Below are 26750 nucleotides of genomic sequence, written 5' to 3'. Positions count from 1 at the left end.
TGTTATTAGTGCCAAAGTGCCATTATATTCCTAGAAGGGATTGTTTTGATCACATGGCACAAGATAAGAATCTACCCAAAAGCACAGCTTAGATAAATGGAACCACAACTACAACTGCCCATCTGCAAATAACAAAATTAACCTAGTGTGAGACACAAGACAAAGCTGCACTAGCTGAACTCTGTTACATAATTGTTGCTGACTTCACACTTTGTAACAGATTTGGGCTGGGAGAACAGAATGATAATAACCTCCATGACAACTGCTAGCTGGCCTTACATATGGATGATATCAGGGATGTTGGCCTGAAGCCACATGACAATGAGGCCACAGGCTCACTGGCTTGGTTTAGAGTGGCTTACACCAACAGTATGATTTATAAATCAACAGACAGTTTAGACAATAGCTCCTCATGAATGAATACATCCATGGGCATCCAGCATCCCGCAAAAGACTAAGCCTGAACCACACACACAGGAATCCAGTTGACAGCTAGGGCCCAGCCAGGATGTGCAGTTGGAGTGTGTGTCCTGTAGCCCTGTGTGCTGGTTTGAACTGGGCTGAAGGAATGCAGCTTGAACTGGTGTGGGTGTGTATGTGTGTGTGTGTGGGAATGTGTGTCTGTTGCAAAATAGGCTGATTAAAAGACCAAGTGCTATCCACGTGTTCTCATCTCTCCCACATCTTTAATATATTAGATTATCTAAATATATTTTAGATTATTCATCACTGAGTGCTATGTTTCCTTTCCTGCATCCATCCCACCGCAGCCCAGTTCCCCCACAAAACTGTGCTGTCTGCACTGCTGCTTATGACCTACATGAGACACTTATCTAAAAGCTTCAGCATCTAGTATTTAGGACCATCTACAACAAATATTAAAGGCTGAAATGATTGAAATTGAACTTCAAGAAATAGAAAATCCATTAGGTCTAAAACTTGTTTTAAGGCTCTTTTTTTTAAAATTCTATTAGATACAATGTTAATGGATATTTGCTTTGCCAAGAATCCTTTTCAAAGAGGCTGCTATTTAGATGTGCAAAGTACTCACAGATAATTCAGCTGTTTTAGAAAAAAGCAAGAATACAAGACAACCTTATTCATACTCAATAATGCATTGCAAAATGTGCAGTCCTCATTCACTCTAGAGATCATCAACATTACTTAGATGCTTCTCAGACTGTGAACATCAATATTAAAATGATAAAAATATGCTAGAACACCTAAAGTACTTTACATAAGAAACAGCTTGCAGGATTTTTTTCAAAGTCTAACATTCAAAGGCACAGAAAAGAAGCCTTAATTAAACTGACTAGACAGGCTATTGCTGTCAGCTATCAAAAAAAAAAAAAAAAGGAAAAATCCAAAGGTCCTCCATGTCCAATATCAGCTGGTAAAGAGAATAACTTTCTCTATTTTTGAAAACCTAGAACAAGAATGGGAAATAAATATTTCACACAAATTTTTTAAAATCTCTTGAAGTATTGAACCTAGCTGAGAAAAAATTGTCTGAGAAAGATAATTCTTAGGGAAAGGCTGAGAGTTACATAAAATATTCCAGAAATTAGCTTGAAAGCATAGAACTTTCTTCCTGTTTAGTTACTTTAGTACTTGCTTGCTGGTAATTAACATCTACCTTCCTGAAATACATTTCCTTAATATCTGTAGCTCTTAAGATGCCAGCTTTTAAAATGTGATGTATAGAATAATATACTTTCTCTCAAAATTGACTTGATCATGAAGCATTACATATATATTGCCCTTAGATTTAAATAAATCGGTATAGTACAACCTTTTCTTTTAAGATTATTATACAATGAAATAAAATATTAGGCTTGACAGCTTCTGCTAAAACATTGTGTTCAGGACCAATATAAAAGGAGATATACCAAAGCTGAGCTAAAGACATGTGCATGTTTAGTCTCACATGTGGTTCCATTGCCTGAGTCCGCCTCAGTGAGGTCCAACCATTTATTTATTGTTGTAAAAAGAATTTATAAATAGTTATAGTCACATAGATTTCTAGTGTTGGGCACTAAATAGAATGGAATAAAATATTTCAACTGGAAAGGACCTACAATGATCATCTAGCTCAACTGTGAATCCCATTTAGTACTGTGTTCGCTTTAAATTACTTGGCTTCAACTGTGTCTGTCTTTTTTTACTGAAAATTTCCTTCAAAATTCTTGTGGTAATCAATTAATTTATAATCACTGCATTCTCTATAATTAGAAAGGAGACAGATATCCAGGAGGTTTTAATCTAGATCAATTTTATACTATACTAACAGAGATTCAACAAAGTTTATTCAGAATATTTTACTCTGAAAAAATTAAAGCCCCTTATCTCTGGCATGCCTACAGTGAAGCTAATGTATCCTACTGTTAAGGCTCAAAATTCAAATACACAGTAGGTAGTTAGAAAATGTAATTTTAAATTTATAATCTGATACAGGAAACTCCAGTTTCCAGGAAATTTTCTTCAGATGTAGCTTAAAGGTAGTGACAAAAAGTGTGTAGTTTTGGGGAACAAGGCCTATATTGCTAAGGAAATAATATTGTACTGTAAATTTATAGTTTAAATAGTCATACAAGTGTAATTAAATATATAATGCGACGCAACTAAATTTAAATTGCATTTATTACTTTCAGCTTTTAAAACACTAGAAAGTTCTGAGCTTCTACATAGAGTTTTCTGGTATTAGTTTTGAAGAGACTCTCCTGAAAATACCTATAGTGGACAGATTCTACAGTCCTTTATTTTGCACAAAAATCCAGTGTGGAAACTAATAGATTAGACTGCATTTCTGGGAAAAAAAAAAAAAAAAAGGACATATCTGAACAGACCATGGCTCTTCCTCAGTGGAGGGCTTTAGAAATCAAAACATTGAACTCTGATTCTTCTCTGCTTCCTGACTTTGATAGTGGACAACAGACAGCATCTGCCAGACATTTTCAGAGAAATCCACATGGTGCTCAAAAGGAGATTGTTACTTTCCCTGGCTTACTGGGTTGGACTCCAGAAGGAAGTGTTAAACAAGACTTTCAAGAGGAGGCCTGGAGAAGGGTGCTGTTCAGTAGGTCCAGCTGTGAGCCATTAATTGCTCTGAGAGGAAGTAACTAAACACTCACTTGTGTAAGTAAAGATAAGAGAAATGGCCTTATTATAAACTTCAGCTGAAAAATTCTCCTTTCCCTCTGTCAGATGCTACCACACAGTTTTAGTACACTACAGGCATTACTTCAACTTTGCACTGGTGTGACGATATCGAAAAGAATGGAAACATACTTGCATACATTTGCAGTACTGCGCTTCTTATGAGCCCTGCAGGAGTTCAGTCCATTGAATTCAGTGACAGCAGGGCCCAAAAACACCTATCTTAAAATTAAATGCTTATTTTATTTATTGCAGTGGATCTGATATCTTACCACCCATGGTTTGTCAGGTACCCAAATCTCCCACAAGTACTTCGGCATATCTCCAAAATTCAGTGCCTAAAAAGCAATAATATTTAAATAAAAAAGATGTGTCATTCTTACTACGGATCTTCAGATCACCCACCTCCCCAAACGGCCCAATATTGGTACTGTAGAAAGCAAAATGTGTGTAAATTTCTATGGAAGACAGATAAATAACTTTTTATGAGGATTTACAAACTTCACAGCCCAGTGTGTTACCAAACATATGGGTGGTAACACTTAAAATGCTACATCAAACATCAGTGTGGCTTCTGAAAGCTGATTGTTGAACATTTTGTTGTAGTCAGGCAACGGAATTTCAGATGAGCTTTTATTGTTCTGTTTAGTGAACTACCAAGATGTCTCATAATAAGAAACTTTTCTCCTTTTTTTAGTTTAATGCACTATTAAGCTTTTTATTAAGATATTATTAATCAGCCTTGAGACTCAAAAAAGCAAAACCAGCAGATCTTTGGAACTGCAGTTAAAGCTGTGTTTAATGTGGGAGCATTAATGGATGTTCATGCTCTGTTACTAACTGCTGAATATAAATAGCACTGTGTACTACTTCAGGTTCCCTCCTGAGTATAATACTCACACACCCCAAAATATCATGTCTCCAAGGACTAGAGTCATAAAGACTGTGTGTATATGAATGTGAGAGAACAGTGGAGGGAAAGTTCAGTAGGTTACTAAGTTTGCAGAACCTTCAAATCTGCCTATTCTGAGAGGAACTGATGTTCTCATTTACTCAAAACCAGAAAACTACCACAATAGTTCCTGAACTATCTAAGCCAAAACAACACATATATTTGGAAGGACAGTCAGAAAGTTAGCAAGCAACACTATACCAGGCCTTTTCAGAAAACTGTTCTATTTTATTTGAGAAAAGAAAGCTTCCCAGAGAGAGAACATTACATTAAGAGTAATGTTTTTGGAAAGTTGGACAATTTCAAATCCTTTCTCTGTAGAGTAATATGCCCAAATTGCAAAAAAGCACTCTGTGCCCGATATTCAGAAAGAACATTAGTATTCTGTACAGAATGGTTTATCCACTCCTTTACCACTCTATAGTGAGCAAAATCCTCAGAACACTTTACATCAAATAGTACTTTTACTTGCAATGGAAAACACACGTCTCTTCCAAAGTACTCCCAACAGGTACCTTGGATGCCTCACAAAAGTTCTGTGTTCTTGCAGAATTGTACCACAGTTCTGAAAGCTTTTTCAAGAACTCCCCTTGAAAGCAGAAAGTCATCTTAAGGATTTTATCTACCAAAAGTATTCTCCTCTCATATCTGAAGTCACATTTCCAACTAAATTCAGGAAATCCCTTTTTGTCATTTAAAATTTTAACTGGGGGAAAAAAAGACCTCACAAAACAACTCAACCCACAACCCCCAAAACAAAAATGTTTTACACAACCAGAAATGTTATTTGGTCTTACACAAGCAGAAATGTTACTCAGTTTTATACTCTGCATGAAAAGGCACTTATGTAATCCATGGAGATTAATAGGAGAGTTTAACAATAAGGTAAAGCCACTGGGAATGCCTCATTCTAAAATCTGCCTGTACCTTCTGTGATGTTTTACACATGATTGTTTTCCTCATTTACATGAGTACAACTGAAGAGCAATTCACCCAAAGGCAATGGAATCAAACTGGTTAAAAGGCAAAGAAGGGGTCCCTGTGGACCAAGGTCTCTCTTAGAATGTGTATTGACCAGTTTGATCCACTTTGATAAAGTGGTAAGTTTTTGAAAGTATACTCCAATTACCTAATACCTCCCTACTTGTTAGAAAGTCACCTTTACAGAAATGTCACCTTTGCAGAAATAATAAGTAGTTTCCTGAAAATAATTGGAAAGGAATTACAAGACAAATTTCTATCACAAATGATGAATGTTTCTCCTACCCCCTCAGCTAGCTAAAAGCTTAGGGAGACCATCAAAATAAAACAGCAGGAACAAAATGAGCAGGAACAAAATATCATTCACATGACAATTTTCAGACTGAAAAGACAAATTCATGGAATCATAAAATACAATGCCTTTTTTCTACAAAAAAGTAGGCTACAGCTACATCAAAAGTGAAATATGTCTCTCTCACTTTCCCATGCTTTCGGGAATGGTTAAGATCATTACATATTGCAGGGACAGAAAAGAGAACCAGAGAAGCAACAGATTCATAATATCCCCATCCATTTTACAACTTCCCTGTGTGCACCAACACCTCATAAAAAGCTGTACAGAAAGCAATCCCTGTACAGAAAGCAATCCCCTGCTCTCAGTCTTTCAGTGGCAATTCCACTCACAATTAAACTTGGACCACATTCTTCAAACAAATAAATTACAGCTTGAGGCTAAACAAAAAAAAGGTTTTGATATAGAGGAGAGGAAAAAAAGTAGTTGTAAAAAATAGTTAAATAAATCTTATTTTTAAGTATTACAATGAAGTTCTAACAGGAGATGAGTCCCTTGTCCCTGAGGTCAGTGTAGAAAGTACTCCCATCAGCTGATGATCTAAATTCATTATTCCTGCAATGGTTCATGACTGACAAACATTTGAAATATAGGGTTGGGTTCACAAGGTCTTAAGAATATATGGCTTCCCTAATGATGCCTTGTGAAGGCTGACCTAGAACAGAGACTAGATGGAGAATATAATAGGTATTTATTAAAAGGCCTCAATGGATGCAGCTTGGACAGTACAAGAGCCCAGCCAGGGCTATACCCAAGATGAACCCAAAATGGTCACAAAATGGATGATTGGTCACAAGGTCTCACACTTTTATAAGTTCTGGTCCATTAGCATACTGTAGTTAATTGTCCAGTTATGGCTTTAGGTTATGAAGTCCCATCCTTTTCTCTTTTCAGTCCACATTGTTTATGCTCTTGGGCCAATTTGGATCAGTTGTCTTTGGTCTCAAGCTAGGAAAGGAATTGTTTTGCCCACCTACTCTGTGAAGAGAGCTTACCATCCCCTAATATGAAGCTCAGAACTACACACTAAAGTAGTATGTAATCTGAAAAATATAAAAGCTAAAACCTAAGGCATCACTAAAAAGTGTTCAAAAGTCAACATAATTTAAGGTATTATAAAACATGTAAGATTTGTTTCTGTAAAACTTAGTACAGTTTTACCTTTTTCTTTCTAACTGTTTCTCCATTTTGTGAGCTGACATCAGCAAAATCTTTCAACCAAAATGCACACTTGCTTTTTATTTCATTTATCATCCCACATTTACAAACAAAAATGTTATGGGAATACCTTGAGCAAAATGGTTTGGATGGAAGAAGGAAATGACAAAGTCAGCATCAAAGATGAGATTGCAATCCAACAGCAAGGAAGATAAAAGAAAAAAACTTCCCAATTGCTTTTTCCCAATAAAATGAACAGATAGAAGCAGAAACCTCTAAGAGTAATGAAAACAACCTACTGTGTCATCATTTTATGCAAGAAAGGGAGAGAGAAGATTAGCCTAAAACTCCTACAATAATATGGATTTTTTCAGCTGACAAAAGCAGTACTATATAAAATCTTTTCTGTGTTTTATTTCTAATTACCTTCTATCCTTTAATGAACAAGAAAGCACTTGATCTTGAAAGTCCTTGTGCAGTCAAAACTCCCACTAAAATTAATGGGACGTTTTTTCCAGCCTAAGAGCTCTGAGATCAGTCCTCATACTTAGCTCTTTCTAAGCTACTTCCATTAATCAAACTTCTTAGGCTTTTTCCTCTCCTTTTCCACTAGGATCATATATTAAAACATACAGACACTAGAAATCATAACCTTGCCTCAGGAAGAAAGCCTGCTGCACTTTGTTATCTTCAAAAATTAGCTCAATTTCACAAGTAAAACCCTGATTCTGAAGAACCTTGATTACCTGGACACCTAATACTTAATTTTGGCCTCTTTCAACAGTTCTGACAGATGTTGCGACAGTGCCTTAGGAAGTTAAGCTGCCTAAATTACACAATTGCCTTTGGAAGTCAAGCTGTCAGAATTACACAACAGAAATGCACATACACAAACTTCAGAATCAGACAAACCTCACTGAAACTAATAGAAAAAAACATAGGGGACTCTAAATAGTCTTGAGTCTCACCCCCAGCAAAACAGGAGTTTAGAGACTATGGTTCAATGCCTGTTTCTCCTATTGAGGCTCACACAATCTGCAACATATATCTGATGTGTCTAAGAGGAATAAAATTAAACCTTTACTCATATGCCTCAATAAACCACTTCATTTTGCAGACTTCATTTTGCAACAAAATCTAGCAAAAAATCTGTATTCAAATGAATTTACTGTTATTATGTCTTTGATTCAGTAGCATCAATATCCCACCCCTCTGTTTTCTCCCACTGAAATAGAATAGGAGACTCCTGCATGAAAATAAAAATAAGATACCCTGTAATCTGTCAAATGATGTGGTACTAACATTGTCCTAAGGAAAATTATGAAACTTATTTATGGCTGATTGTTAATAGGTCTTAGCAAGGATAATCTCCTTTGTTGTTTTTGTAGGGTTTTTTTTCTCCCAACAGCACAGTAATGTGTATATAAGTGGGAAAACTGTCAAGACACTGTAGTGTTTAATTGTTCATTTAGAGAGCCTGAGAGTGACTGTACTGCACCAGCATACAGTCTAGGAATGATACAATTCTATATGGATTCTTACATAGAATTACATCCTCCTGTGAGGATGCTGTAATATCTGTGAAGATTCTGTAACATTGCCTTCATTTATAAGAAATTTAAGCATAATGAACTTCTGATCTTTTAATTATATTAAAGAAATAAAAGATCCAGCAGATGACAGAAAGGAGAAATTTTCTAAGGTTGATAAAGTGATTTTCACTCTTATTAATACACACACATAAAATACCTTCACAGTAAACACTTTGTTGAAGAAGCAGCACCAGATTAAATCACTGGGTTCCCTTCTTTGCTAGCTGGCCAGGTTTAAATTTACTTCGGTGTTCTTTTGCCTACAGCTCATCTTTATGTTTTAATGCTGTAGTTTACACTACTTGAAAGCACACAGAAAAATATTAAATATATTATACCTACTGGTAAGGGCTGCTCATCATGGAAGAGGAAAAAAACAACAGAAAGAAAAAGCAGCAACTATATAATTTACAAAGATAAGAAATTTTGCAAATTTTCAAAAATGAAACAAACAAAAAAAAACCTACATAGCAGCAGTCATTTCCTAAATGATGAAGTAAAACCTTAAAAGGCAAATTCTTTTTTTTTAAAGAATGAAGAATAATTAAAGTAAGAATATGCCAGTGTTAGAACTAAAAGGTTCACAAGATGTGCAATTATTTTCCTGTGTGAGCAATTAAGTATGTTTTTAGAAAGACAAATGAACATTTTGTCAGATAAAGAATTGAAGTACATTTTTCACTGCCATTTTCCTTTTTTTTCCTTTTAAATCCAGTCTAGAAACTATCTATGCTGGTGTTAGCAATGAATACAGTACACATAAAATCTAGCAACACAAATGTTTTGGAGATGACAGAGAAATTCTACCTCATCAGAAGAAAGCAAAAAGAGGTTTCATAATTCAGTTTTTATTCCCAAAGCACGTGCATTCCCCCACACATTTCTGTATTTGCAATACTTTACACTATCAAAAATTTTACTGGTAAGAATTACATCTCTTAATCACCATTGCCTCACAGATCTATATGCCCAGCCTTTATCCCAGATTCCTTTTAAAATTAAGTCTCTGATACTTGACTAGTAATGGTTAAAATGAGATGTAAGGAGGAAATAATGCTGCAAAGACAGTGCAAACATAAGATCAAGTTCACCTTTCATATTTTACAGTCAATTCATTTCTTTCTTCTACTTATTGTCTATGTAATGTCTAATTAATGCTGATCTCCTGATGTGAGGCCACTCGACAGATGTAAAACTTTATCACATGTAAGGTACTGAATATATAATTTCTGCTGAATCCTTTTTTTATTTTGAGCAGGCATCTAGATGCAATCCATGCATAAGGACAACATAACCCAATTAATAACTAAATATCTCTTGGTATTTCTAGTACAGTGCAAGTCTTTATGGCTGAAATGGATCTGGACTGACTGTTAATGATGAGAGTTTATAACTGGTTTCAGCCATAAAAGATTATATTATCATCCTACAAAAATCAAATTATTGTGGTTGTTTGCTTCTCCAGTGTTTCCTAAATTATCATCTGTGAAGTCTTTCACCCTCATCTCAAGGGCAAAGGAAAGATAGGATAAGTAAGACAAAGAATAATGTGTGGTTCTTGAGAAACAGATGACCACTATTTAGGTTTATGTGGATTACCTCTACATGAAATAAATTGGTGGTTTAAATTTAGCTCAACGTAGATGTGATTTATCAATGAAGAAACACAAGTAAAGTACTTACTGGTAACTCTACGGCCAAAAAGATCTAAGATCCAAACCACAACCTGACCAACAATGATCGGCTCTTTGCACTGCTGTTCATTGCACTGCACCTGTTCTGTGGATATGTTTTGGAAAATGTGGGTGATAAGGGCCTATGTATCACCTCTCATGGCTGTGAAACTTTTTTCAGGTGAAAGTGCAGTAAGGTCAGTTTTATGAACACACCCCCAGCAACATTCAGGGGAAAGATTGGTTCAGGAGCTGCAGCATTAAGTCAGCAAAGTATATGTGATGGGAAAAAAAGAAAAAATAAAAAAGTAGACTTTTTGTACTCTCCAGAGATTTCTAAATGCTATATGACAATATGCTAAAAATAAAAACAGGAAAACCAGCCAATAAAAAAAAAAGACAAAAAAGAATAGAATCTTTCTTGAAAAGCGGAAATGCCCCTTCCTCATTTTCTGTCAGAGGTAGTGTATTATGATGCAAAGGAAAACCCTTTACATCTCAGAAGAAGACCCTAGTATGGTGAAAAGACCCTTAGTAGAGAAAAGCTACATTTTACTGAAATCCCAAAAATTATTCAACTTTGAAATTGGCAATGTATTTCAATATACTAATTTTTTTTCTGCAATTTAATGCTTTGACTCCAATCCTATGAAGTCTATAAGTTCAAATCCATGCTGGGAATAAACACATACATTGAGACTGTTTGGTAAAGATTTGCACAGGCAACACATAAATTCTCTTCTATGAAGAAGGGAGCAGCAGCCCTCTCACTGAGGAAGAGGAATACAGGTAATTACTGCTGCCATTCAAAAAAGTATAATCTTCTGACAACTGAAAGAAGGAGATCAGAAGGAGATTAACATGATCAGTTTATTTTTCTTCATTATAAAGAATAGTGATAAAGTAGTCCTAATGAAGACCACCAGGATATCAAACAAACAAAGCAATGCTTGAAACTTCAGAAGCTACCTTGATTACAATGCCTAGGATAACACTGACTGAGCTCATTGTTAGTAGCTTTCCCTCTCACAAACTGTAAAAATAAAGTTTGTCAAGATTTAAATGAAGAACCTACATTGTTACGGACATTCCTATTCATTTCTTCATATACTTTGTTTCTATAAAGACTAATCTGAATTTTCTCATCTATCTAAATGATACACATCTCAGTTCTTACATTGATGTTAGTACTGGAGAGAGAGGAAGGGGTTGTATTGAGGTTTAACCCATTACATATATAATAATACAATTAATAGATTTGCTTGACTAAGGAGTTGAAGGCTCATTCATGCTCTAAACTGTCTTATCTGTCATCCATTACCTCCATATAGAGGAAAAAAAAAATAACCCTTTCCCTTTTGTGCTTCTTCATAAACATGAATTACCATTTAAAAAAAAACATTTAATCTTCAAGCTCTTTTTTTCTGATTCTACAAAAGCCAGACCTACACTGAAAACAGAAGTAAAAAATTAATGCTGTCATTGCAGCAATTTGCATAGGAAAAATGTTTCACTTACATTAAACAAGAAGAAAAACATTTTTCAACAAGATAATGCCAAACTGAACTCAAAGGTCTAAAATATTGGCTTGTTATACCATCCCACACTAATCCTTTCATTGCCATCAGTTGATTTATATCAGTGAGTATTACAATATAATGTAATTAGTAATGGTAATATTACCACAAATAGTATAAACAGCTCTGCTCTACTGCCTTTAGATTATTTTTTGTAACCATGTTAATAACATACCATCAAGCATCAATACAAATCCTTGACAGCTTCTTGAAAAAAGATTATGCATGTCTAAGCAATTTTCTCATACACAGGTTTTCTTTAGGAAACATGTTGTCACTATTCCATTAGCTCAAAAGGGAGGGTATGCATAAAAGAGTCTCTGCTAAAGAAATCTGACTGCTAGCCAGGAAGGCATATGTTCAATAGTCTGTATTTACTACTGGCTGGGTTAGGGTTGTAGGTAGCACAGCACCAAATGAATGTCATCTTTAAAATATGTCTAGCAGTGCAGTGAATGAACCCTTTGAATGGCACAAACCCCCACTTTAAAGGTATTTCAACAGGGACTGTTGGAAAGAAAGCAGAGTAGATTAACAGATATGTAGAGCAGACATCTTAGATCTGAGCCAGAGTCTCTGAAGTCCACCAGAACTTGGATGGTATCCTGAACTAGACACCTTCCTGGATCAATTAAAAAACATTCTCATACCTCAGCCAAAAAAAAAAAAAAAAAAGGGAGCAAAAACCAAAAACCAACCAACCACACAAACAAAACAACCACAAAAAAAACCCAACAACACCAACAAAAATGACATACTATCAAACCTAAGCCTAAAATTAAATAATGCATTTTTGCTGAATGTCCTACCATAATTTAAGGGTACCTAACTCCCCACAGTCAAATTCTACATAACTGGCAAAGGTAAAAACAAAGTCTGTAACTCAGCATTATATATGATGTAGGTATTATATTGACGCCAGTACTTTTGATATGTATGTAGCCCAGCATAGGCAGCTATCATTTTGCTTTCAAAAGGTTCAGCAAAGATCTTTCATCATTGTTCAAAGATATTTTCCATATTGTCAGATGGTTGGCTGATTTGATTCTTTCAATTTTGTATGGAACTATTTGCTTAATAAGGTATTCAGAATGCCAACAGGTATCCTTGTCACTATGATAAGATACATATGAGCCAAGAGAAAAGTCAGTTTTGTCAGGTTAAATTATACAGAGATGAAAACCAGATTTTTCTCTAATCTCTTTTTCCTATTTTCTTTCTTTTTTTTTTTCAAAACTCATGAATGGAAGTATTTTAACTCAGTGCTCTTCAAAGTTTCTATTTCTACAGTCAATATCTTCCATGAAAAATTTCAGTCTAAATTTTTAAAGTTTGTTTACTATAAACAAAGATACAAAGGAAATGTGGATTTGATTTTAGTCTGTCTGATTGTTTGGTTGTTTGTTGTTTTTTTTTTTTTGAGGAGAATTATAAGTAGTTGTTGCTGTTGTGGTTTCTGGGGTTTTCTGTGAAAGCATACACAATCGTAACTATGGCTATTGATGGAAATTTACTTTCATAAGTATACTCACAGGTTTTTCTGAAGGATTGTTATGTTACATGATTGTATTAAATATCCTCTATGATGTTTCCACTTATCCGTACCTTCACAATCATTTTACTGAAACCATAATCTTGAGGAACAAAATCCACCTCTTCTGACTTTTAAATTTTGCCTTGCTTGGGAAACCAAGAAAATAGAAAAGATGCCTAAGTCAGCCTAAACAGAATCCTTCCTTTGACCCTCAAATAAAGAGAACTTACCATTACATGGTTGGATTAATCACCTGTTCCCCTTCTGGGGCTGAGTCAAAATTTTACAACTTCTTCTCCTGTTTTGATTTCACTTAACACTTTTACATTTGAAATGAATGATGTTTAACAATTAGCAGTATTATGCTAAAAAAAAGCAAACATTTTTATTCTTTAATTAAGGGGTCATCATGAAGTCATTCCTCCTGTTGTGAGATACTGCTTAAGAGAAGAGGAAAGAGTCTTTCAAGATCCCCACCATCTAAGGATGTGAAGATTAGAGATCTATTACATCATTCATTTCTATGATAACTGACATGAAAATACAGAGAAACAATGTATAACTCCTCCTTTCCCTAGCTGTGCCTAGAATACACACGTACAACCAGGACTGACCGGGAAGATACAGTTCAGTAACTTCGTTTCAGTTTAAGTAGCCAAGATGACAGTCTTCACTATTCCCCAGCTATTGACAAAATTCACTTGGTTAGTCTATATTAACTTTCAAAACCACCAGTTGTGCAAGTTCTGTGTTGCATTGACATCCAGTGTCCTATTAATCTAATATTCCTCAATTATATATATATATAGATAGATATAGATACATATAATTATGCAGAATGCTCTCATAACCAGCTGATAACATAGCAACATATTTGAAGTTTTTAAGTATGAAATCCAGCTTTTTAGTATTTTCATAAAATTCAATATTATCATGAGAAGATCATGATCATATCAGTGATTTTAGAATCCATTTTACTATGATAAATTACTTCTGTCCAATTTTGCAAAAGTAGACAGCAGTTAGTGCTATGATGCAATTCCAATATTTAATTACACAGAATATTTTAAATCCTGATTTTAGGAAAATAAAATAATTTTAAAAGCCTTCAACTTAAAGTACAAATGGGCAGTTTAATGTCAAAAGAAAAGAATTTTATGAAGTATAAAAGAAACTGCAAAAGCTATTGCAAGAAGTTAAATAGAGGGAAGGGAAATTTATAAATTAACTTTACTTATGGCAAAAATTTTGTCTGGTATGTTTTACTAATAAGCATTTACTGCAGGAGTATTCAACAAAGTTCTTGAAGTTCTTTGATTTGTTATTTGAATCCATCAACTAATTGTTTTTACTTGCCAAAAAAATTCTAATCACCTAGTGTAACAGAAATCCTTTTTTTTTTTTTTTTTCACTACACAGCTTTTATTTGAATGGGTCATCACAGCATCCTATGTTCCCTCTCTTTTACATACATGTCTTATTTATTTGTATCTGGATAAGCAGGAGGAAAAAACTGAATTCCCAGTCTACGTTTGATTGCGGATTGGATAAAAACCTCAATACTGAAAACAAACTACTTGAAAATTTGAATTAAAGTTCAATATTTAATTGCCTAAGACTTTAAATTCCTCTGTGAAGATGGGGTACTAAAGAGGAAGACCCTCTCACTTCCAAAATTTTTTAGTATGATTTTTAAACCAGCACAGCAACATTGTGTAATTTTCTGTGTGCATACTCTACACACAATTGGTCATTCTTCTAGAGAGAAAAAATATAAAAAAAGAATAGTCAGTCCTTCATTTCAGAAAACAGACTCCAAACCAAGATTTACATCAAACAATTCATGCTGGTTCTAGAAAAAGCAAGAGATAAGCAAGCATCCCTCAAGCTTTCTCCCAGCTTCTGATGATTTGAAAATTAGCCTGACAGCTATTTAGAAATCCACAACTGTTCTCATTATTTCATATTTATGCAGGGTAATGCTTAAAACAACAGATAAAATGATCATATGAATAAAAAAATATAGCTAAGGCTGAACTGCCCTATAGAGGCAACTGTGAGATTTTACAGAGTGTTTTTGCTGTTTTTTAATTCTCTCTTTAATAAAGACTAGTACCTAATGACTCAAACCACACATATTTTTGACTCTTCAGTATTATTACTCTTTAAGTATCCAATCAGAGAAAAAAAAAAAAAAAAAAAACCCCAAAATAACCCCCAAAAACAAATCAAAACCAAAAAACACCACAAAATTCCCCAAAACCAAACCAAAACCAACAAAAAACCCTGAAACAACAACAAAATAAACCAACTATGAGTTTGATACAAACAGCAGCAATATATTTATTTAGTAGTCTGTCCATAGAGTGATATTGTCACTGTTACAGAGTTCAACAGAAGATGCTACAGAATGTCTTTAGCTGAAAACACTACACTTTCCCACTGTGTCTCCCATGACAACCGGGCTTCTCTGAAAACAAACTGTACCACCCTAAGGCATCAAAAGTAGTAGAAAGAATTTGCATTCTTCCTACTGTTGTCTTCACCAGAAAAAAAAATTGAGCTTCGGCACACTGAGAGCTAAAGTGAAGCCTTATTCTCCTTTGCAGAGTCCTACATACAAATGAATCAAGAATTGCATCAGCACACAAACTTATACATATAAAGAAAAACAAACCTGGCTATCTGACTCACTTGTTTTGACAGAAATCTTGAGGTATCAATAAAACTGAAAATGCAAATAACAGAGCAGGATACAAGGACTTACACCAACAGTACTAAGCAGCTGCTGTTTGCTAAACTCCAGAGTTTAGTAAACGTTCTCAAATCCCAATCAAACCTTTCCATGGTAATTTTTTATTTCTGTAAACTTGCATCAACATTTACACAATCTCACACTTTGCAGCCCTCACTTTCTTCTCTTTTGCTGGGCACATCCTATGTCAGTACGTAAATCACGTAGCTCACCAGTTATGTCAGTTTCTTGAACTGACTAAAACCTAGACCTGCCTCCCCAAATTATTATTTTTCTTAGAAGAACAGAACAATCACTAGCACTGACACAAGAGAGGTGGCAAGAAAAGACAGCTGGAGGCAGGGAAAAGAGCACGACTTGCCTTTTTGGCAGTTGTGTGGTCAAAACTGGTGCTGATAGATCAAAGAGAAAGCTAGAATTTTATATGACAGGAGCTGTATCTCATTCCATATTCTTCTCCTGAACTGGAAAAGCATGAGATGAACATGAATTCCCATTAGAACTAGCTTTATTATACAGTCAGCTAACACCAATACTTTTTCACTATCTGGAACAATGATCTGATGATTTATGGTATTGGAAGCTAGGCTATCATTCCACAAGGGCCACACTTAGAAGGATCTTGACTATTTAAAACTTAGGGAAACAAGTTCTTTAAAAGAAGAACAAAGAACAAATAGTCACAGAACCAGAGCATTTGGTCAGAAGCCTCTGCCAAAGTATGTGTCACTTTACTGTTCCCTTGGGAGCCATTAAAGGTACATCAGACATCTACCACAATAGAGACTATAAAAGGTACCTCTACTGCATTTAAAGAAGAAAAGAAAGCCAAAACAAAATGCTCACAGTAAACTACAACTGCTTGCTCTTCAGATTTACCAGATGACTTCTAATTTCACATTATATAGGAAAGAAATTACAAAAAGTACACTGCAAATATGTGTCTGTGAAGAAATAAATTTAGTTTAATTAGTACTAATATAGGTTAAAAACACAAAAAGAAAAAAAAAAAACAAACCAAAAACATAGCAAAGAGACTTCAGGAGTGAAAGATAATGATTTTTAATATCAGTGATCCACCCCTGACAATTATTGGAAGCGTAAACCTGGAAAATGTCCTTAACAGAAACAGTGCAGATTTAAACCGTTTCCCTTGATTATTTACTGAGTAGTATAAAGTAACCACTTCTTCAAATAAGTGTCTGGACTTGGACACATAATGTAGTCTTTCTTTCCAGAAAGATCAATTTGCAACCAATCTCAGAACTGAACTTTCTGAGTAAATAAGTTTCTATAAATCTTATAAAATTTCAGATTGCACCTGAAAACAGCAGTCAAAACTTCTTTAATCTTTCTTTTATTTTTTTTCTTTAATTATAATTCATATTATACAATAATAGAGATTATTTAGGGGAAGATCCAAAAACTAATTCTTTTCCAGATGTATTTCAATCTCATTGTTAGTCATCCTCCCTAATTCATGTCAGCCTTATTGTGTATATATAATTATTAAAATGATATTTTCATAAATGCCATAATGACAAACTTTGAATATACCCTAGAAATGCTAATCTGTACTCAATAATAAAAGTATTTGGAAAATAAATAATTTAAAAATGTTTTCACATTTCAGAAATCTGCACACATCTTCCCTCTCAACTAAAATAAGTATTTGACTTTACCAAAAGCATATGTGCAAATAACTTATCAAATTTAGGTCCTCAGAACAGAGATTAGAAGAGGGTAGCCAGAACACCAGCAGCAGCCTGTGAAGTTAAATCCATTACCTACAAGATCCATACATCAGCAGTTATGCCTAAGCATTGTGTGAACTATGTATATGTCACTCTTCTATAAGTAACTTTCCACTGGAAAAGGCAACCACTGATAAAGGCAGTATATAAAAAAATTGAGCTTCAGCTATTTTGTTTTAAAATGCAACATACTGCTTATCTTAAGACATTTCACAATGGCAAGGCACTAAAGCATTCTCTACTCACTCAGCTTTGTTTTACTGCGTGAGACCTGAGCTAAACTAAATGCCACCATTTGATGAGCTGCACCAATCTGATCTGAGAGCTTCTGCTGTACAAATGCCCAATTCCTTTGCTCTGATCCCTTCTCTTACTGAAACAGATCTAGTAATCTCTGTTGTACACTGAAGCTAGCCTCAAAGGAGAAAGTCTTTTCTACGGCAGTTCTAGGGAGACTAACACCATTGATAGATATTGCTAAGCCCTCAGATATTCAATCTCTTCCAAGTCAATGAATTTTATGAGAGTTTCTTGTAGCATAGAGTTCACTGTTAGATATTTTGCACTTGAATATGTGCCAACTCACCTTTCAGTCCCACTGGTTGCTGAGGTAAAAACATTTGTATGGAATTTGTCCATTTTTCTGAAATGGGAAGGTTATTTCTCAGAGTCTAACAACTCTGAAACACTGATAGGGCTGGAGGGGTTAGCATTCCTTTCAATTAAAATGCTGTGGCTTTCAAGCTGAGTGAGAAATTTGATAATGTAGACAGCACATGTAAAGCCTTTAGCTTGCAAATGACTGAGAGTGTGCAATCCATCATCTAAAACAAAACCCATAAGAATTGTCCTAGCATGAATGATATCTTTCCCAGAACTATTACCATTGGCATCGTGCACCATTTCACACTGCTACACTGAGAAAATATGAAGTATTCCTGAACTGTTCAGGAATACAAATGCATTTGGTCTTTGATTAATTGCATTAAAACCACAAATGTGAAGCCTTCACACAGAAAAATGGGTGAATAGGACATTTTTTTCCTCTTTTATTTTTGTCTTTTTATAAAAATGCTACTGTTTTCACTTTTAGGAAAGGTGCCAGCAAAGCTGAAATACACTGAAAATATCCAAGCGTTGGCCAGAAGTAAAGTTTTGCCGTGACTGTCAAGGGTTCCTATAAAGGAGATAGGGGGTAGGAGTGGTGGTCAAGAAAGGATGAAATTGTGAGATTTTCAAGATGATTTATTACTCATAGTACTATGCACCACATTTCTTCTACTAGTTTTGTTTTAACCTTTCCCATGATCCTAGTATAACAATTCCCTTCCTGTTCCAGTGAAATTAAACAATTTTTCCAGGTTTTTTCTCTTCGTGCTATGTCTTTTCAGACATCCTATTGCTTATTGTGTCTATGCCAGGCAAGTTTAATCTTGCTGCCTTACCTTGTAAATCAATCAATTCTATTTTGCTAACAGTTAGAACGCTTACCCAGAATGAGTGACATCTATTCCAAAATCAGCACCTTGAGTTTGATCTGTGCACACTGGATTATTGAACTATAACAACTGACAAAAGGAATTCAAGAAGATTTTAATGTCTGTGACCATTTAATTAAATTTCTAAGGGTGACATTTATCTGGCAATATCTATACTGCGGGCCATTTGCAACTGGAGAAGCCCCGAAGTCTGTCTATCTTGTCAGTTAAAGAGAAACAAACACCTACAATAGATAAGATGGTACAAGTCCTGATGGTATTTTTTTTCCCCCTTAAACTACAAGTGCAGATGTCTGTATTTCAACAGAAATGTGAAAGGCAGGAAAAGCAGGTTTGAGTTTACAAAATTCCTCATAATGAGCTTTGCAAAGCCATTGAAAAGAGGCACCACATCAAAAATATCAACTATGTTTGGGCAACATCATTGAAAGAGTTCACACCTCAGATGTGAAAATGTCTTTAATCAGATTTTTCTAAGAAATGTTAAAATCAGAAACAAACCTTAAATTTTACAGATCTTTGCATATATGTGTGGCAAAAGATATATTTTGTAACATATTTGTCCTAACAAATTATTAATTGTAATGTAGTTGGGGAACAGCACATTTCAGACTACTTCAAACTAACCAACTCTACCTGTCATTTGACTGACTCTAAAAATAACAAGGAAATAAAATAGAGAGTATAAATAGTGAGTTTTCAAGAAATATATATGAGAACAATGAATTAATATTCCAGGCCATTTGATCTATAAACAGTGTTCAGGTTACTGCAGAATCTTGTGGTCTGAGCCTAGACTGAAATGTTAATGCTATATGCAGGGTGACAACAGACAACAGCCATGGTGGGGAGTGGGGAAGAAATACAAAAGAAAAGTAGAGCAACAGAAGAAAACCCACACATGAAGAAATCACATAAATTATATTATCTGTACATGCAAATTTGTGTTGTAGATCCAGTTGCTTGAATCCAGAACATCCACTACAGTGTCATTGAAGGAAACACTAATAATGTGAAAATTAATTGCTAGGATCAATTTATCTCAATATAAAAAAAAACAAACAAACAAACAAAAAAAAAAACACCAAAAACCAGTTCTATAAAATTCAAACAAAGGAGAATATCCAACATCATTAACAGACAAATTATTTCGTATTCACACCAAAAGAAAAACTTACAAAAGCTTATGGACAATATTCACAAATTTAATGTATACAAATCCAAACTACCTGACAGGGCTCTCCTGAGAGGGCTCTAAGACTGGGTGGTGTGACTTTAGTCCACTGTCTATAACTTGTATGGCAATTTGATGAGATCCCTGATGGATTTAAAAATGCTATCATTAAGGATCCTTTAAAAAGCAGGAAAAAGAGACATAGAGAATAATGCTATGACCCTCAGATCAGGAATCTGCAACATGACAGAGAACACAATAAAGAAGTTATCAGGAATATACAACATGGATTTACCAATGCTACGTCATGCTTGACCAGCTGATAGGAGAAACCTGACACCTCTGATGAAATGTCTGGTTGCAAAAGACAGTGGATGGAACCTATCTCGGCTTTAGCAAGACTGTAGATATTAAATCAAACACTTTCTTCATATGGAAGGTGAGAATACAGGGGCTAGAAGAAAAGGATTGCCAGGCAGGGTGAAGGTTCGTTGTATTGGCATGAAACCAAAGTTGGGCGCCTGACTAAGAGACGGTAACAAGCAGATTGTCCCAGTAGTTCATTTGTGGTTCTAATTTACACACTGGATGACAATACAGACTGCACCCTCAGCAAATTTGAAAACAGAAACAATACTGGGTACGTTTCTGACCTCACAAGTTGAAGAGATTCAATCCAGAAGAAACTGGATAACATTGAGGACTGGACCAACAGAAAACTTAGGAGACTCAATAAAGAGAAACACAAACTTCTAAGAAGCAACCCCATGCAGACTGGAAACAATTGCCCTGTAAAAGGTGTCTGAAGTTTAGGACTTGATGACAGCATATCATGGCAAGTAAGGAAAGTTGCAGACATTAGGAGCACAGTAGCTGCAAATCACTATCTGTCTTTTCTCAGTATCATTGAGATTACATCAGTAGGGATGATGAAAATTCAGGAGATTTCAGCAGGTAATGTCAAGACTCGTATTTATATTATCATATAACTATTATTATTGCATTTACATATTTTTATTATCACTGCATTTTCAAAAAAGGTGATTATTCAGAAAGGATAAGAATAGGTAACTGATTTGCAGTCACTGCTGTATGACAGACGAATTATAACCACACTTAAAGTTATGTTTCACATCTAAGAAAAATGCTCATTTTGTCTCTACAGCATTTCTCAACATCTAACAACACTGTCACTATTCTGCACTACTCTATTAGAAAATCCAGAACCTAGATCCATAAAGGCACATGGAAAATAACTGAAAAGTACCTCTTAGTCATACTAGCAAAAAGCTTGCAGCCACGTTCCATAATTTTCGTCCCCACAGGTTTGGGGTTTTTTTTTTTGGTAGGGGGATATTGAAGGCAAGTGGGTGAAGAAGGGGAACACAATTATAAATAAATTAATTATGAATGACAACTTTTTTAGGACTTGGAAAGCATAAGCAGTTCTTTTAATCTAGGAATGACTTTTGCAGAGAGAGGCCAATATTTTCCAAATTTTCAGAAAAATTATGGATTGATGACAGCCTGTAAGATTATGATTTTGTTTGCTACCATCCATTGTACTTTTCCCCATAACTTCATATTTCTTTTACACCACTTACAGTGCTTTGATTGGAAGAAGAACAGCATTTGGAGAGTGGTAAAATAGCTTCATTTGTCTAGTGCTGAACTGTTTCACGAAGTATTACCTTCTTATAACTGCTCAAATGACACTGGTGAGACTAACAATGAGCATAAGGACAAATGAGCAATTATATTTGCCAGGTAGCTTTAAATATTTTAAAATGGCATATGGGAAATTGCATTGCTACAAAGTAATGCAAACAGGGGCAATTGAAATTGTCTTAAAAAATCTAATTCTAGTTTTTTATTTAAAATGCATACTTACTAAAATATGCTGGTAATAAACCAGAAGGGAACATAATACAATCAGGAGGTTATATGCCATTGTCAATATATTTAGATGCCTTGGTTTGAAGACTATTCAGTACAAATAAAAACAAACAAGTTCGGAGACTAAAGCACAGCAGAAGCATGTGGAAATTGCAAAGATGCTTTGTATTGCACAGCATCAGGAGGTGTACAATCCATGATGGGGATGAGATGATTTCTCAGGGAGTTTGTCACACCAGAACAGAATTCTGCCACTATGTTCACTTGAAGAACTGAGAATGGGACAACTAGCACAGCTGCCTATAAAAAGCTTTTGCTCTCTGAAAGTCACACAGAGAAGCATCACTTATGACAGCAATAGACTTAGAATATTTGTAGGAATTGTGGAACTACTGAACTGTCACATAATGCTGTCATGCAGCAGATTTAATTTGCCCTTGTGAAAATTACAGAAATAACAGAAAGGAGAAATGAATGTCTGGCCTGGATATTAAGAAAACAAAAAGAAAGCAATGAGAACAGTAGGGTTTAGGAAGAGGTTGAATAATTATTGAAGATTATGTTAGCATAAGGAAAATTTAAGGGTTTTGTGACTTAGCATGTGAAACTATTTTCTTGTGTAGATTATTTTCTTAAATATTCTTAAACAAAATAATCGCTTTCAGTTCTTAAGAACTTTATAATTAAAATATTTAAATATGGATTAAAATAATGAAAAAATACTTTTTAATTGTTGCATTTTACATTTCTAGGAGTAGCTTTATATATGTTAAGTGTTCAATACAAGTTGGTGAGCATATGAGTCTTCATCCATATCTTAATTGAAAAGAATTTCAGTAGAATCAAAGGACATATGGAATAAAGACCTTATCTGGCTCTGAAACAAATTAACTAATAAATTCTTTGATATGGTAAGAGAATTGTTCATCTTCACCTTTCCACTCTAAGTTTAATCACTTTCTATTTGACTGAAACTTCCACCTAATTTTTGACAAAGTTTTCTTGTATTTCATTCTACTGGAAGGAGCTTTTCTTTGTTGATCCTTGGAGGAGTAGAAAAAAGACACAGTTCTAATATTTATTAACATGCCATAGGTGAAAGGAAAATCCAAAATATTTTTATGAAAGAGCTAGTCTTCAGTTTTGTTTCTTCTTCTTTTGACATGGTTCGGCCATGAAGCTTAAATGTGTTAGTGAGGTAGGACACTGGGGGATACAATTTCTGAGCAACCTGATTGTTACTGCTCTTGAATTTGTGGATTGTAAGGAAGGAAGGCCAGCAGGAAGGAAAAAAACATGCAGCTGGGAGACAGTTAGAAGTCTGTGAGATTGCCCCTTGTAGAAGTAGCCATACTCTGAATTTCTAGGCTCATATCTAATGAAAGAAGCATTGTCTGCGTTTCCTTTGAGATCTAAAATTAAAAGGTTAAAATGAATTGCAGAATGTCATCCCCTTGTTTCATACTGTAGGAGATGACAAAAACTCTGCCAATAGTTTTATTAACCAATATTTACTGACTCTGCCCTTAATAAACCTCCAGTGATGACAGGTTTTTGTCTCTCCAGGTAATCTATTTTCAGATGATAGTTCTTTGCATCTATCACAGGAAAAACTTTTAATTTGAGTTTTCAGTGCTGCACTTTAAGCTTAATACTTCCTGTTGAATGTGCAATGGACACAACAGATTACAGATGATTCCGTCCCTATTTACCGTAGCCTTTTATGTGCTAAACTTTCTGCATAGGGACAAATGTGATGCAGCCACATGGGGACCAAGCCAGTGTCTGATAAACTCAGGGCACAGACACTTCTCTAATCGTTTATTATATGTTGTGCCAGGTGTCCCATAGAGCCATTGCTGTATTTTTCCCAGCAGGAAAGGAAGAAGGAGAAAAACCTTTATTGTTATCTTTACTTGTATGAAATGCTCAGACACCGCAGTGATGAAAACCATATCAGAAGGTACCTAGGCTCCCTACTTTCGTTCAAGAATAATTTACCCACTTCTAGGAATTGCAATGGCAGCTGCAATTTCTCAAAGTCTTTCCAAAGCAACCTGTAGAAATCTCATGTACATCAGGCTTTGAAATATGTGCAGGATGAGCTGTACCAATGCAATCTACTAAAATACTATACTATACAACAAAAACTAAAAAAAAATTAATAATAATAGTAACAATAATTTTATGCTTAAAAATGTTAATATTCTATGTCAGAATTGACAGATAATTTTTTTCCAGTAGTTTTTCCTTTAACTTTTCCTTTTTTCTTTCTTCCTTTTGAGTGCAAGCAAGAATTACCTTATAGGGGGACAGGTACCTGTCAGATAAAGTCCATCCTCCCCATGATTCCAAGCCTAATGTAACAATCAGGTTTTCTCCAACCCCAGGGTGTTTCTTTAAACAAGATGGTGCGCCTACTAATTTTCTAATTTCCACTGCTACCAGCCCTTACTCCTTCACATGCAAACACATTTTCTTCTTAACAGTAAGACTAGGAACCAGAAATATGAGATAGAGGGGCAGGATAGATTTCTGTATGAGAAAGAGCTAAAGGAGAAGCTGTACACAGTTGTTAAAAATTTCTTTAGGATCTTGAAGCATTCTCCATGTATGTCTATATGACCAGCGATTGCTTGTATAAATATCATCACTAACTGTTTCTTTCCCCTAGATTCTTGCACTACAAGCTTCAAACCAAGCTTTACAGGTTAGTGAAGGAGCAGTTGAGTTTTCAGTTTTTCCTGACTTATATCCTGATATTAGGCGTGCTGGCTTTACCAGTCAGCATATCTGTGAGTGTTGTCTTCTTCCCCAGCAGACCACTCAGTAAGTATTAAATATCAGGCAAAACGTAAAGAATGTATTTGCTTAAAACCACATTTTCAGTGATGAGCTATATTATAGTCCTATGTAAGAACAGAATTCATTATTAATAGAATTAAATTACCCTCAGCTACTCTAGAGTTGCTTTTGCAACTAATTAGCCCCTAACCAGCGTCAGGTTTGTTGTGCTTTGAGTGTCCTTAAATATGCACCTTTCTATCATTAAAGATGCTACACAGTTACACAGAGGAGTGCCCAGAAAGAACAGACCTTTCTAGACTAAACCAAAATCATCACCCACTCCATGTGTTTCACTGTTATATGTTCCCGTTTGGTCTGTCACTGATTACTGGGATACCAACTGGGTAGTTCAGTAGATTAAGTTTTCTCCTGGTCCTGACCGTCAGGAACTTCTGGGTTTTGGCCACTTCACCATTGCAGCCATTGGAAATTGGTGACATTTTATTGACTACATTATTAGAAATATCAAATCTACAACCTTTTCTTTTAGAATTATACCTCCTTTTTCTATATCAGTATTCTATAAAGACAAAATATCTGGGAATTAGGTCTTCAACTGAATATATTATCCCCTGGGATATATTTTAGTTTTAGGAGAAAATCTAAGGACTGTCACAAAACCTAATGAGGTTCATCTATTGTTACTCTTCTCACTCTGTAACTTTATTTTCCCATTTTCAGTAAGTAGAGGCAGTAGCCTGAAGGATAATTACTGGACTAGCTAAATTGTAAATGTTTTTTTAGCTATTGATTTCTTAAAAATTTGTTTTCAGAAAAGCCAAGTACAAGCTGTATTTGCAGAGAAAAAGCCAATGGGGCGAGGGAAGAGGGGTAAAGGAAGAAGGGGAGGAAATGTTATCATGCCATGAAGATGGTGTTGATAAAATTTATTGCTAAAAATTTAATATGTTTAGGGCCATGATGAAATGCTTATCATCAGCTTGCATTGCCTGTAGTTCTTGCTGATTCCAGCCCGCTCAGCGTATCCTGGTAATGAAATGAAATGGCATGGGCCCAGTGCCTGCAAAATAAAATTCATTTCATTACAGTATGAGAGGCTTTCTTTTTCTTTTATTCCTTAAAGGCTAAACTCAGGGACATACAGATCACAAACCTTTATGGGTTTCTTCTTTTTTTGTTTTATTTAAAAAGCAATGGTTTAATATTTGTTACTAAAGGAATACCAATAACTTGAATTTGAATTTACTGGCAATGAGTCTGGTACACCCTTCCCTTAAACCTAGTTATGGTCACATAACTTCTTTTTTAAGTACCAATTTTAAGAAGTTCTCTTTAGAATCAACGTCACCATTGAATATGTAATATATTGGCTTCTTCTTCCTCAATTCTCCTTATTTACCCAATTACCCTTACCAAGCCATGGTGCTTCTAGCTTAATAATCATTTAAAGATTATAAAGAATCAACCAGGATTCATTGTCCCTGGACCTCTCCACTGGGGCAAAAAAACTTCAAAAACACAAGATTAGATTTTTGATTTGACAAAACAAGGATGTTTCTTTGTTTGCTTTGGGTTTATATGTGCTATATAGGGCAAGTTCTCCACAGTTATCAATCTATGGACACGCATAAATGGCACACATTAGACAACAGCTGAAATACCACATTCTCGCAAACATTACATCACAATGTTTCACAATGTTCTAATGAACTAAATCTTGTTACAACAAAGTTTATCTTGCAAACTGTTAAGCTCTAGTTTTACTGTGCTCTCCTTTCAAAACTTTTATTTTATTCCTCCTTCCCAATAAAACTGCATTTATTTTTACATTAAACCATACTTAACACTTCCCAGAGTTACTGCTAGTTTTATAGTCAAATTCACCTTGC

General features: G+C 34.9%; 1 protein-coding gene across 6 annotated transcripts in view; it reads right to left on the bottom strand.

Moving 5' to 3' along the window:
- The window catches only part of PCDH9 (protocadherin 9), a 670749-nt gene that overhangs the window by 371150 nt on the left and 272849 nt on the right, over positions 1–26750 (bottom strand). For 3 of the 6 annotated variants that reach the window (XM_030964555.1, XM_030964716.1, XM_030964871.1), the window contains one exon: positions 3429–3494. The exons of the other annotated variants lie outside the window; for them this stretch is intronic. In XM_030964555.1, the coding sequence (XP_030820415.1) occupies positions 3429–3494 (66 nt within the window). The remainder of the gene's footprint in view (positions 1–3428; positions 3495–26750) is intronic. 6 annotated transcript variants of the gene reach the window in all.

This window comes from Camarhynchus parvulus, chromosome 1, assembly GCF_901933205.1.
Source record: "Camarhynchus parvulus chromosome 1, STF_HiC, whole genome shotgun sequence".
NCBI lineage: Eukaryota > Metazoa > Chordata > Aves > Passeriformes > Thraupidae > Camarhynchus > Camarhynchus parvulus.
This window is presented reverse-complemented; position numbering and strand designations above follow the sequence as displayed.